General features: G+C 39.7%; 2 protein-coding genes across 2 annotated transcripts in view; both read right to left on the bottom strand.

Annotated features, from left to right (window-relative positions):
• LOC138016998 (uncharacterized) overlaps positions 1-4380 on the bottom strand; it is a 14047-nt gene extending 9667 nt beyond the window's left edge. Inside the window, exons 1-2 of the mRNA XM_068864192.1 lie at positions 4302-4380; positions 870-935 (exon numbers count right to left, since the gene is read on the bottom strand). Of these exons, the coding sequence (XP_068720293.1) occupies positions 870-935; positions 4302-4356 (121 nt within the window). The 5' untranslated portion in view covers positions 4357-4380. The remainder of the gene's footprint in view (positions 1-869; positions 936-4301) is intronic.
• A 2557-nt stretch (positions 4381-6937) lies between these two features.
• On the bottom strand, positions 6938-8829 carry LOC138017174 (Golgi-associated plant pathogenesis-related protein 1-like). Its single transcript, XM_068864352.1, has 4 exons — positions 8799-8829; positions 8590-8652; positions 7689-7823; positions 6938-7248 (listed from the first exon to the last, which is right to left on the bottom strand). Exons 1-4 carry the CDS (start codon positions 8827-8829, stop codon positions 6938-6940), a joined length of 540 nt encoding a protein of 179 aa, XP_068720453.1.
• Between the last annotated feature and the right edge of the window lie 5708 nt (positions 8830-14537).

Below are 14537 nucleotides of genomic sequence, written 5' to 3'. Positions count from 1 at the left end.
GTTTGGGAATAATCGGAGTACTGCTGTTACGTCATGCAGTGTTGTAGCGTCAATCGTTCTAAAGAGAATGTCTCTTCAAACTGATTTGAGTCACCTTACCTTAAACTGCTATTGTATACCGTCCTTCGGGGGTTGTTTTTTGAGTTCTCTGTGTTTGCTCCGCTCCTAAAACGGCCCTCGTTAAATCAGTGGTTAATACGGAGCTATCCTTTTTCTTTTTTTTCCTTCCCCTGGTAATTTCCTCGGAATCTTGCAGAAATGTCTCCTGTTTCGCGCTTTTGATTTTTGAACTTTGAACGGGCCACATTTGTGGGAGGCATGTGTTCTCACCACTGCTTCGTCCCCGCGTCTTACAACTTTTTTGTTGTTGTTGCTGTTGTTTTCTAGTTCTCGAGCACACTTTTTCATTGTCTGTACACAGTCTTATTTCCCACAAATTATGCAATCCACTCTCATTTACGTTCTCTATTTTGTGCGCTCGCAGGCCACCATGTTAAGGGTGGAACGACCCGATCATGACTGTGGACGTATTGTTTTGCGATACATCCGTAGAGCCACCAATCTGATGGGGTGCAGGGATGGCGCAGTGGTGAGAGCACTCGCCTCTTACCAATGTGGCCCGGGTTCGATTCCCAGATCCGGCCTTATATGTGGGTTGAATTTGTTGGTTCTCTACTCTGCACCGAGAGGTTTTCCCAGGGTACTCCGAATTCCCCTCTCCTCAAAAACCAACATTTGACTTGATTTGTGTTAATTGTTAATTTCAATTTACAGTGTCTCCAATTAGTGCTTCAGCGCTAGAACGACTAGACACTTAAATAAAGTTCCTTCCCTTTCCTTTCTAAACAAACTTCTGTAGGTTGACTTACTAAGTCCTTCTCCACAATTCCCGACATTCATCCAAGACGGTGAGCTGCCAATTGTCAAAGGTATTACTGAAACAGTGACGTGAAGAACTCATTATTAAATTTATGCCAAATACTAGTAATATTATATATATATATATTAATTCGCACACTAATGAATTAATTAGCTACTTATCTAATTTGTATATAAGAAGGTATGGTGTTAGTTGAATAAAGTTTTGTCTGACGAGCGCTTAGGCGCGAAACTCAGAGTAACAGAGAATCGATGCGTCCTCTTTAATCCTTCAAATTATGTATACTTAGCTGTGCTACCACAGCATTGAGCACTTTAGGCCAAGGTTGACTCGACCTCCACAAAAAAAAAAAAAAATTGTTTCGTAGGACCATGTCCCACTCTTCAGGATCGTACAATGATTACTATCTCTACAGGATTACTGTTTTTACATGATGATTTTTATCCTGACACCCATGCGCGTAATTGTAAATTACGATTTTAATTACAATTTCTTTAAGAGGAATTTGTTTGCATGCCGACAGCGGCTTGCTAATTCTGATCGTTTGTTGAGCGTGGCGAGCTCCGGGTGACAAATTATAAAATACTTCTCGAGTGTACGTAATGTGGTGCACAGGTTAATTTGGGAACAGAAATCAGCACAACTAAGGAATTAAGTGAAAATGTGGCTCAGCCAGGAATTGAACCTGGGTCTCCAGATTACCGGTCGGATGCCTTAACCACTCAGCCACTGAACCAACCACACAAATTACTGTACAACACATACACAATTTTGGCCTTCAGATGGTCAGGTCCGAGGACACAATTTCACACATTCTCTGCAATCAGGATCACGTCACTACTCCCCGGTCGATCGGTGATGCACGGCCATATCCCCCTGTAAATTAACTAAGTACAGTGAGGTAGGGAGGGGATATATTAGCAACTGATTGCCTTAATTACTTAGGATCACCAGCCTATTCCCGTTTGGATGGCGATTCATTAGGCATTTCTGAGAAATACAACAGACAAGGTTAATTTGGAAACAGAAATCAGCACAACTAAGGAATTAAGTGAAAATGTGGCTCAGCCAGGTCCAATTCTTGTTTAGGGCTAATTAGGCCTAAGGTTAGCTTTTATGCATGTTTAGGATACTTTTTGTATTTCTGTATTTCTGAATTCAGGATTTAGTCCTTCCAAAATCTTCAGTTTGCAAAGGATTTTGGAGGTTATTCAAAAAAAAAAAGGAAAAAAAAAAAACATCCCGTTACGCGGTTTCTCGTTACGCCGTTACACGTTTTACTAAAAACCTGCCAAAATTGAATTTTTAAGGATCTAGTTTCCCAGGGCCCGGAAAGACATTTTCAAAAATCCAGGGGCCCGTTTCTCGAAAGTCCCGAAAAGCCATTTGAGAAATTGCTGAGCTCGTCTGAGTTGAGAAAGTGTTTACCTCTTGCTTTTTGAAATATATTGCAGCGCAATAAAAATGTGTAGAACTAGACCAGGACCCAGACGTAACAACTTTGAACACATGGGTACAGCTCATGAAGGATGTGGTAAAGAGTAATATGATATATGTCTATTGGAGAAATAGTACCGACTTGTTTTGCAGGATTCAATTGCAGCAAATGGGATCACCTGCACATATACATGCATTATTTTGGTTGTCTAGTCGCATATCGGAGCCCCCTGTTTCTGTTATATCACACTGACTGGTGCATAAAGGAAATTTCAGGCTGCCAATTTCAAACAGTCGCGGTAACCTTCATATCTACGAGTAACGACAGTGCCTCTTTGATTATCTTTCACATGTGAGAATACAGGTGTCCTCTTGGTAGCCAACACGATTAGCCAATAAAACGCGAGTTTCACCTTTATTGTAAGATACTTTTGTGCTGTATTATAATTCGTCTTTACTACATTAACAATCTTATTGCACAATTTGACATTATCATGATTTGTTTTTCATAACTTTAATATTTTGTTTCATATTACACAACATGCGTGTTTTTAGTAGTTGGTGACCACTTAGTTTTCGCCATTTCGAAAATGAATAAAACAAGTTTTCTTGATCTGGAAATTTCATCAACCTCTGTATCATAAACAGAATATTACATTGCCGCTTAGGGATAAAATTTTATCTTCTCGCACCTTTGTTGCCTTTGGCACGGAAAAAGGGCTTGGCTGTTCATAAATTCCTCTTCTTCAATTAATCCTTGTATTTTTTTTCTACGAATTCAAACAGCCTCATAGAATTTACTTGGTATTTGCAAGTCAGATTAAAATGTCCAACTTTGTTTAATTGCGCCCGCTAGTTTCGCCTTTTGTCAAACAGAAAAGACTACCGTTGGCATTTTACTGCAGGGGAAAAGTTTCGCTCTCCAATAAACCGAACGATATACAAAAACAAGTTTTAAAATCATAAATATTCTTGCTCTTTCGCCATTTCAACGTAATCAAAAACATAAAACAAACAGCGGTTACAAACATAATGATAAAGCGCACTTTACTTTTGACTTGACGTTTCATATGCTACAACATACACTTCAGAAGTGACGATTGAACAAATTCAAATATGATATATATATAAAATTAAGAAGACTGGTAACTAGAGAAAATAAGAAAAAAGTAGTAAGATAAATAGTATGAGCATTTTAAAACCCCATTTGCACGCGCCAAAAAATCGGCACGGCACGGCACATATTTGGCACCTTGCCCAAACTATTTCGGCACGGCACTACCATTTACACGACCACATCCAGAAAATGGAGGATAAACAGCAAGCAATCATTTTACATCGCACGTTAAGCGTAAAATGTGCCTTACATCAAAACGGATTAGCAATTGCTATTTTGCGGGCAAGTCTATTGTGAGATCTGTTTCTAATAAAAATAAAGTTGAAGTGAAGGTGAAGTTAAAAACGTTAGTAGTCTATTGAGGGAGGAAAGTCTCGGCACTCCAAATATTTTGGGCACTGGTGCCACATTTCATTTAGGACCGCTATGTTTACACGAAAAATGTGCCCTGCGGTGTTTAAAACTTAATCAAAAACATAAAACAAACAGCGGTTACAAACATAAAATGGGACCATTTTCAAGTTTTGGCAAATGGTAGCTCTGATTTTCATTGTAAAATGAAGGAAACTTTATTAATACGCGACCTTAAACCAACATAAAATGGGACCATTTTCAAGTTTTGGCAAATGGTAGCTCTGATTTTCATTGTAAAATGAAGGAAACTTTATTAATACGCGACCTTAAACCAACGTTAAACAAAAACGTTGGCAGAGAAAATTTGTGGATTTATTAAACGGTCAGTTTTCACCGCTATCTAATTATATAAAAATTTGCATTCTAACGAGATAAAACATTTTTTCTTTCTGGAGTTCAGCAGACCCCAGGTTCAAGTTTACCAATTACTGACCAATATTTGAGATGACGTACCAGAGAGAATAGTCCCATAAATGAACAGGAGGCTGGACAAAGCTGCCTTCTCCATCCTCTTTAATACCCAAGGCTTGATTTCTGCTGAAGTTAATTGAGGTTTGACCCCATGCACGCTTAATCTTCTGAATGGAAATTTCTCGAGTTTTAATCTTCTATACATGGTTTGCAACCAATGCAATCTCTAGAGACACAGATAACAATGCTACAATGCGAACAAAAGGAGCTAATGAGAGATCTTTTGTTTTCGTCCACCAACATGGCGGCGATGACGTCACGTGAAAACCACTCATTGATCTTTCGTATGTTTGACCCCTAAGGGTCGGTTATTGAGAAAGGCCAAGGAAAACAAAGAGAGATCAACAAGGTCAAGAAACGTTCTTTCGTTCTCACGTCACATGCTGTTTACGCGGCGGAATTTGAACTTACGATGAATTTAGAGGGCTCGTGAGTGGTCTTAGCTTTGGTCATAGAAAAGTCTGTATGCACCAAAATTTTACTAATTAGTAATAGCGTAACAGCACATGCTGTCATTGATAAGGCAATCGGTGGGTTATTGGGCTATTAAAACAATGAGCCCTTTAGCTCTGTGTTGGCAGATTTGAATAACAAAAGAAATTGGACGTCAATGTTTGTCAATAGTGAACACCACCAAGACCTCATCTCCTGACACCCCTAAATAAATTTTCTTTATCATCTTTACATGTTGCATTCGTCATAATTTTCCATACAACATGGTTATTATAGAGCTGCCTGATTAACTGGAATTTTAAATTTGAATACATTTGAAGGCCGCCTATAAAGGCCGAGACACACTAGGCGTCAAGTCGCAGCGACAGGTCTCTGCAACAAGTCGCTTCTTGTGTACTATACTTGCAAAACAAGCCGCTGCGACACGACGCCTGTTCGGTGCACACGCAATGATCTCGTATGAGGGGGAATGTGAACTAGTTTTCTAATTCAGTATGGCGGACCGTATGACGTTCTCCCGATCGCAGCGACAAAATTTTGCCGCAGCCGGTCAAAATGAGTTTCACAACATGAACCGCGTCACATGAGGCGAATTGTTGCGGCGACTTGTTCCCGCGACGTGTCAGAGCGACTTATCGCCTGGTGTTTTCCGGCCTTAAATCCCAGCCAAGGCGTTATGACAACTCGTGCTCCATTAAACTAAAGATATTGAGTTACTCTCTCGTCTTTACCCTTGGCTTTTAAGGCCCCAACCCGATTTTGTGTTTGCGTGTTTTCTTTGCTTTTTCTTCACTTTAACTTTATGCGTTCCATTGTCCGCTTGAATGGTTCCTCCCGCAAAGTTGATCCCTATTAATACCCCAATGCCATTTCTGTTGTTCAGGTTGGTGTTCTTTGAGGAGCCACATTTAATTAATAAGGTGTCTATTTGTACGGGACCCGTACACCGGCTTCATCATATTTTTTGTTCTCACGGGAGTCTTCTTAGAATGATACAAGTTCAATAACACTCGGAAACTCCTACCTCGTCTTTAATTCTTTAATATACGGGTTCAGCTATCAAACAACTGTATTTGATACCTGTTAAATAATTTCACGAAATACCTCCGTTCGATGTCATCGGTCATCTGATCTATCTTGTGTTTTCTCGCATTTAAGTCTAAGCACCCTTTTCAAATAGCACTGATGAACAGTATTTAAGTCTAAGCACCCATTTTAAAATGGTTAGCTTACAATAACTGTGTTGCTATGTCGTTTATGATCATTCTCCCGTATGCATAGCAAATATAGATCGGTGTACGGGTCCCGTACGAATAGCCACTAAGGGGCTGTGTCCCGAATTTTAGCCAAATTCAGGAACTGGAAACTGGCATTTAAGGACTGGTTTGAATAAAACGGCAAAATACAATAGGAGACAGGGATGGGCAAAATTTCAGAAGATTAAAATGACATTGCATTGCAATTAGAGTTCTTGAAAACTGTTCTGGCTAACAGTTTTTCAAAATGTTTCTCTGTTATTTTCAACTTGGTTAAATCATGTACGCTCAACAAACATTTTGTTGTTTGGAAGCTTTGATTGGTGAGTTGTTTCAAAGCAATTTCTGGTTTAACTTTGAGACGTAATGAAACTCCACTGCTGTGACACAGCCATTGAAAGATAAAATTTTCTTGTAGAAGAGAGACCCTGGGAACCAGGTGTGCTCACGCATTCTTCTTGAGCGCTCTCACGTAATCCACCAAGTCCATCCCCAGGGATGAAATCATTAATTTAGCTTAAAGATACGACCAGTTTTCCCTTCATTGTAAATACAGAAAGAGAGAAAGAGCAATAAATGATTCCAAGAGAGGATAATGGCGACTTTAATGTAGTCATACGCTGACATCGTTTACAATGCAAGATAACAAAAAAGGAAAATAATGAAGTTAGCCTTGACGCGTTTTTTGCGGAGCAAACCGGTTGAGCTTACACAGGCTTCGGTAGGGTTTCTCTTAAAATCGCTGGGCATATTTCCGGCTGGAGTGTAGCGTGCTACAGTGAGGTGGCCAAGATGGACGTATTTACTGTTATTTAGTCCATCTATAGATAACCTTGTACTTGTAGTATGTCCTCAGTTCTCCCCGCCTCGATTAGTTTATAAGCTATTTGCGGGGGGAAAGAAATGTAATTATTTATTTCTAATTTTCAATAAATTTTGTCGTTTTGTCGTTTTGTCCTTGAAGAATGTGTCTTTACTCATAGCACTTGCCATGCCAAGGTCGGTAGTTTCTTTCCATACGATTTGGGTGAAATGTAAAATTGCACCCGTTCCCCTAGCAGTGTCAAAGTTATAGTTTGCAATTTCACTGTACCAATCCGATACCATTTCACGGCACTGTGTGCAAGTGGGTGGGTCTGTCTTGTACCCTTGGCATTTTTTCGGTGGCGCAGCAATGTTCTCGCCAGCCCCATTTCTATGTTTTTCATGTTCTGGTGCATCTGAAGTTGTAAAAAAAACTAAATAAATCAGTAAAGGAATAAAGAGGGTAGTGACAATTCATAGATTTTTTTGTCTTCTCGACGTTGGATCTATTTTAAAGAATTCAAGTTCCTTTACTCGGAGTGTTTATAATCTGATATTCGCGTCAAATTCACGAGTCACGGTCCAACTAACGAAACGTCTAAATTCTGGTGAAACATCCGTAACCGGATCAATCTATTTTTCTAATCCAAGGAATGGATCAATATTCTCAACGGTTGCGAATACAAGAAATGCAACATGCCTTCCAAGATAAATGAGTCATCTAGGATGTCAACTCAAAGCGTCTAAATCAATTAATTCGTCTCGACTCCAAAAGGACAAGCAATTCATCCCAGATTCAACCAATCCAAAAGTCCAGCAGAACAGGGTTTGGAAAGACCTTGCTGATATTGCTTACTTTTTTTAGCGAGGATGTTTGCCAATCTCTGAGCGTCCACTGCGAGTTGTTTGTTCCATTTCAGGGGTGGAACTCCGTGCTTGGCCCGATATTCATTGTGGGCTTTCAAGCAATCCTCTTCAAATCCTGTCATTCCTGTAAAGTTAGGAATAATGAAAAGAAAGAAAGAAAGAAAACAAATGAAACTGTAGAACGTAAGGGGATGGTAACAAACGCATCTGCGTGGTACCATTTGTAAGCCAGGGTGTTGATAAAAAAAGAATTATGTTACTCTGAGTTCAGTTGTTTTCTGGTCAAAATTGTCTAGTAGGAAATAGCTTTTCCTTTTAAATGTTTTTGAATAAAGGAAGACAAATTAATAAGGCGAGGGAGATGCACCTTTGCTAGAAGACCCTTGCTCAGTGAATTTTGTTTTTCCAGTCTTTGAAATTCGCATAACCGTGACGGTGGATACGATGATCAGCCCACTTCTCCGAGGGTCCTTAGCCTATTTAATTCTAATAAAACGAGAACAAGAACTCAGGCATTAACCTCCATGTATGACTTCTTTAGTTTCAGAGGGGCTTATAGTTATTATGCCTCTTACACCTGTAATGATTTTGAACTGTTGCCCATTTAGAGCATGTCGTCACCGAGCTACAGTAGATCCGAACAAGTACATGTATTTAGCTCTCTCTTTGGAACAACTTGCCCTTTGATAGCTGTTTCAGACCTTCTTATAGCCTAGCTTTATTATTACGATAGTTAATTTCAGTAAATGTCAGCCGATGTCATCTATCTATAGGCTCATTTTTCTTTTGGATATTTAGTTGTTAATTCTGCATTTCGCCTCTCGCTAAGGTATCGAATAATCTGATGAAATAAAACCTCCAGCTTCTATTGGCCCTCCCGTGGCACTCACCTAGTACACTCTCAGTTGGTGGTGCTGAGTTTTTGTTTGTAACTCCAGATAGTGCAGCTCCACCTGTTTAGCAAATAGTGAAATTTAATATACTTTACCAACCATCAAGGTTATATCTGATAGATTGGGTCTCTAAAGAAACAAGAAACTGTGCTTTTGTATCGGTGACTGTTTAAAATATGTCGGCTTTTCAATATACCCGGGCTTACCGTGCGGGTCTAGGTAAAGACTTGTTTCCATATCTCAAAGTGCCCTTGGACGTGAGGGGCCTGGGGTGGCGGTTGGGGGTGAAAGGTACAATAGTTGAAACAACCTAAATCTTTACAAAAATGCTAACCTTAGGCCTAAACAATATGCTTTATATAATGTTTAGACCTAAGGTTAGCATTTTTGCATGGGTTTGGGTTGTTTGTTGTTCCAGGCCCTCCACGTCCAAGGGCACTTTGAGATATGGAAACAAGTCTTTACCGCGGGTCAAGGCCATTTCCGAGCTCATGTTTGTCTCGTTTTCGAAGTGAGTCTTAGGGCTCAACTATTGAAAGGGACATGAGTTTCATTTTCATGAGAATACACAACTCATTTCCATTTGAATGGTTGTACACCAAGGCTCGCTTTGAAACTGAGGTATGCAGCAACTCGAGAATGGGTGATTTGTATGGGTAATCACATGATTTCTTAAGCAATTTGAAATAAATAAGAACGAGTAATTTTCAAAGACGACCAAAATTGCACGAACCCGTAGGGCGAGTGTAACTTGTAGTCTTTGAAAAAAATTGCAAGTGCTTATATATTCCAAATTGCAAGGCGAAAAAAATCGGGTGATTACTTCTTAATAATATACATGAAAAAATTCGAGATGGTTAAGCGGAAGAAACGCATAAAATTTGCGCCATAAATTGCGCCATCCAGGGCGTGCGCTTGATTTGAAAACAAAAGATTTGATAGTTTCTAACCAAAGCCTGTTGTTCAGAATTTTGATGTGTAATTTGCACTGGTATTACACCTTTTGCACTGTGTTAAATTTGAACTGCACTGCTCTCAGCCTATCAGAATCGAATAATTTTTTCATGTATATCATTAATTGATAAATATGATAATTTATGAATAATACCCGTGAAGCCGCGTGGCGTATGTCGTTGACCATGTTCTCTCTAACTTAAAATGGCCGCGCTCCGATTTATTAAAGTTGTGTTTACGAGTGATCCTTGTCTGTTTCTTCACTCCCCACGCAACTCCATCATTACACGTACCCGTCATCAACTCACTTCATGATAACAAATTTTTGTGCATTAAAAATGCAGGCTCTCGTATTAACGACTCCTCATTACAAGAGCAGATAGAAAATGGTACGATCCATAATAAAAACAAAATGTAACAAAATATATGGACAACTGAGTATTAGGCAATGCGGCCCAGTGGTTAGGGCTCTTGCCCTTCAGTTTTAGACCCGCTCTGAGTACTGCACTACACTACAAGAAATACACTTCTTAAGGTGATTCCTCAGTATTGCACTGCGCATCCTGTACTGCGCATATGGTGTGTCAGTATTTACAAATTGGTCAAATATATGCAAAATTCTCAAAACGCATGAGAGAAATTGTGAATGACCCATAATTCTTTGCGAATAAGCGCGCGCATCCCGAGAACATGGCGAATTTTGTTGATTCAATGTACGATAATCGAGATGGACAGGTACCGTAACGATGGTGTTTTACTCTCAAACGAGCACGGTGACCTAGGTTTTTTTATTGCATAATTTTGGTGTACAAATTATCCCCTTTAAATAACAAAGTTTAAAAAAATATATCGGAAGGAAAAAAAGATAGCTAAAAACGTACACAAAGTCCCATACACTGGGATGTCAATCTCGACCCCAGAGCTCTTCTCTTGACTGAGGGAGAGAGGAGCTCTGGGAAACCCTGAGACAAAATGTCTTCTCATTGGTTTTCGTGAAGAACGATCAAGAGCGTCTCCAATTGGTGCATACATGTTAGCACGAGGAGTGAGCAGGCACCGAAAGACTCAATTGGCCAATTTTTGGCTATAAGAACCCTACGGCGCATGTTCTCCAACATAGAGTTTCCCAGAGCCTTGGGTCGATCCGAGGTCTGGTGACGAGAATGCCAGGGATGTAAATTATGATATTGAAAACAACGACTCGAGAAACGTTTTGAGGCGACGTCGTTTTAAGTTGAGTGATTTTCCCATAAACTATATAAGACAGTGTTCCATATGCTCTAGACTTTCTACCTATCAGGTGTTTTTTCAAGTGTTACTTTCTCGCTTAGGTACCGCAAAATGCACCCTGAGCCGATGAAATAACGCGCGTGATTAGTATCGGTACAGGCATCAACGAGGTAAGATTGGCCCATTATCATCTCTTAATTAAGCACGGTCACTTATCTTTTTTATTGTAGTTCTCAAGACAGGGATTAGTAGGGAACATTCAGGGAAAGTTTCAAGAAAATCGTTCGACAACGTTTTTTTTACCTTATGGGATTTTCACGAAAAAGCCATGATATCAAATGTTGTATGTCAAACTGAAAACGCCTAAAAATGACAGGTTGACAGATTGTTTGTGTTAAATTTTGTCCAGTGGAGAGGAAAACTTTTTTTTTTTCAAATTGATGTTTATAGTTCTTTCCAAATAACCGGATCATCAGTGCCAAGTAAGGGTTGAAGAAACGGCAAATTTTAAGAACGAAACACTTACTTGTTTTAAGAGTCTTTCAGTGAGCCTTATGGCTGGAGATGCTGTTTAAAACTCTTATTTTTGATAAACAAAGGAGTTACTTGTTGAAGCAAGTTAGCGATTGACATTGTATTCGCAGATATACAGTTGATGTGGATCTGCTCAGCGTAATTCTACGTTATCACTCAAAGGCCATATCACAACAGCGGGGACTACTCTTCTCGACTGAGTGTGTGGGTTCTTCTTTCCTCAGAATTATTTACGAAAACGTGTTATGAGACGGTTTATAGTCCTTATCCGAGATGAAACAGCAAAGAAAGCACTTTCCCCTCAATTAAGAGGGACCTAATAAGAGCATATCTCTGAGAAAGTCAAGCAAAGTTCGAAATGATAAATTTTAACCCCCTTTCATTTTCTGTGTGGTTGTAGATTGTCTGGGGAATAAACAAAACAGCTAGTTTAGGGCCAGATGACGTGTCGCTGCCATGGTCACCGCAATCGCGAAAACGTTTCCTCAAAACTGATGTAATTTTTCTTTATCACAAGTCTTTCGTGATTATTCCATCTAGATCACGTCCTATAATGTGGGGAAATCATGGAAAAATAAATTTACACGAGCACTTTCAGATTAAAAATTTGCTGTTGCATGCTAACGTTGGGGGACAGCTATTCTTGGAGTTATTTTCATAGAGTTATGTCGTAGAGTTAGAGTTAAGTTTCCAAAATCCTGTATTCACGATTTTGGACTGCCAAAATCCTGAATTCAAGATTTTGGAATTCAAGATTTTAGACTTCCAAAATCTCAGCTTGAATTCAGGATTTTGGAAGTCCAAAATCATGAATTCCAAAATATTGAATTCAGGATTTTCGCAGTCCAAAATCTTGATTTCAGGATTTTGGCAGTCGTTAACTCTAACTCTAAGTCATAACTCTACTGAAATAACTCTATTTATAGTTAACCTCCTAACGTTGTTGTCAAATCCTCAAATTTGGTGATTTCACATGTCAAAATATCCGTGCTGCACGTGTAGCACGATCATTTTTCCTCTTTTAATCCATGATATCATTGTTTTGTGGGGTTGTTTTTGCCGCTGCTGTCGTCGTTTCCACACGTATCCAGATATTTTTAATCCAAAACGTTTTCTTTCTGGATTAAAAAAATATTTCCATCCACACGTAGCGTAATCAAGTCGAATTTGCCCGTCCACACGTATCCCAAACGTATCCGGATTCACTCTAGTGCTTAGACTCCTCAAGGAAACAGAGGTAACAGAGCAATCCATGCACCATGAAGCCCTCAATGCATCTTGAGAATTGATTTCACGGTAAGGAACTGGGCTCGATCTTGTTACGCCATCCGGACTAAAAAATATCCGGATTTGGTGTCCGCGCGGTTCCGGATTCATATCGGATTCATAAATATCCACTCTGGAGAGCGCATTCAAAAAGTTCCGGATTCGCCAGCGAATTCGCAAAATGCGTGTGGACGGAAGGCGTATCTGGAAAGAAAACGTTGCGGATTCAAAAATATCCGGATACTTGTGGACCTTAAGTTCCCTATAAAAAAAGTCCCTGAGTGGTAGTCCAGACGGAGTTTGAACCTTCGACCTCCTGATTGAAAGGTTAGTGCGCTATCAACTGAACCATCTAGAGGGCAGTCGGAGTTTGTAATTAACTTCTTACTAACCAAGCGCGAATATTGGCCCGAGGTCGTGGCAGTACGAACCGAGCACAGCGAGGTCCGTACAAAAACGACCGAGGGCCAATATTCCCCAGTACGGCTCGAGCTAGCTCGGTTAGTAAGTAGTTTATTATATGGCTTTTTAATTACTTTGTTTTTGCAAGCCCGTAATCGGCCAGTGGGCGTTACGGGAGAACAATGCCCTACAATTCAGTCACAATTAGCGAATCAGAGCGCGCGTTATATCGGCTACAAACACAAGCCATATAATAATGCCTCTTAATCCACATATGTAGTTAACAATTATTCCGTGAGCCAGCGTTGGATATGAGATGATAGATAGCCAACGAGGCGCGTAGCGCCGAGTTGGCTATAATCATCTCATATCCAACAAGCGCGAGTGAAATAATTGTTTTATTAAAAACGCCCCCAAAATATGGAAAACTAAACTACAATAAAAATAAAAAGGCCCAAAAAATCACGCATATGCTTGCCGTGTTTGTAGATCATGGTATAATGGCTCATAACCCATGATGGCTTAGCCAATCAAAACTCTCGAATTGCATTATCCAATGATCCATTTTTTAATAATGAAAGATATCCCTAACAAAATTAAGTTCCCTTGGACGCTTTTCTTGCTTGCTTTCCTACCGTTAAGAACTTCACAAATGAAAGGCCTCTGCATCCAGTTTGGAAGATCATTTAATAATCCACGATATCAAGGTGGCCAGTTTTTCGCCATAACTACGAAGTTCCCATCGCGAGAAGGCTGACGCGGTTGCCATTTCTTAATCCCCAAAGATTCACCATTGACCCATTCCCAGCTTTTTTTCTTAGTCTTAGTCAAACCTATGTGCCATTCGTCTAGATCACATATGTGCATTTGTTGAATGGCGTTATTTATAAAAGAAAATTCCCTTTCTGTTTCTATAGAGACTAAGTCTCCTCCCTTGACTCTACAAACATCTCGGTTTTCGGTCCATGTTTTGCCGCATTTAACAAACGCGTAACACGATTTCTCAAAGCATCTGACGCCTAGAAATATAACAACAATTACAAACAAAAATTACAGGTATAAAGGAAGCAAACTGATGGGACGGTCAACTTCAGCTTGAACTTATGATGCGTACATAATGGGTCAAATAATGAGGGGTGTTTACCCGTTTGCGTGCTGCTAAAAGTTAATAGACAAACCTTAAAGGGAAAGTACGGTCTAGAAAAAAGTTTCTCTAACTTACGAACACTTCTCCCCAGGAATTCGAAAATAATTGCTTTTTGTCCAGTTCCCTGTTAAAATGTGACAAGACCACTCTGAAGTTCCCTCTTTCGTGACTTGGAGAGCGCCATCTTGGATATGACGTATTATGACGTAGCAATAGTCAACAAACTTGTTCGACCTTACCAAGTTCTTCGATCCCTGATCACTTTCTCAATGTTGTGTAACCTTTCTGCTTCGAGAAATTCAAATGTAAGATGAACTATGGTAAAAGGTCTTGGTTCAATAGTTTGTAGGCCATGTAGGCCATAAGTGCGACAGAAACTCACTTAATACTTGTACATTTTCTAGTCAATCAA

This window comes from Montipora capricornis, chromosome 9 (genome assembly GCF_036669925.1).
Source record: "Montipora capricornis isolate CH-2021 chromosome 9, ASM3666992v2, whole genome shotgun sequence".
NCBI lineage: Eukaryota > Metazoa > Cnidaria > Anthozoa > Scleractinia > Acroporidae > Montipora > Montipora capricornis.
The sequence above is the reverse complement of the archived record's forward strand: the minus strand, read 5'-3'. Positions and strand labels throughout refer to the sequence as shown.

Coding starts and splice junctions, on each gene's coding strand:
- LOC138017174 (XM_068864352.1), bottom strand. CDS start 8,829: ATGGAAACAAGTCTTTACCTAGACCCGCACG. Junction 8,653..8,798: donor TCTTTACCTAGACCCGCACG/GTAAGCCCGGGT, acceptor TTTGCTAAACAG/GTGGAGCTGCACTATCTGGA. Junction 7,249..7,688: donor AAACATCCTCGCTAAAAAAA/GTAAGCAATATC, acceptor TTACAACTTCAG/ATGCACCAGAACATGAAAAA.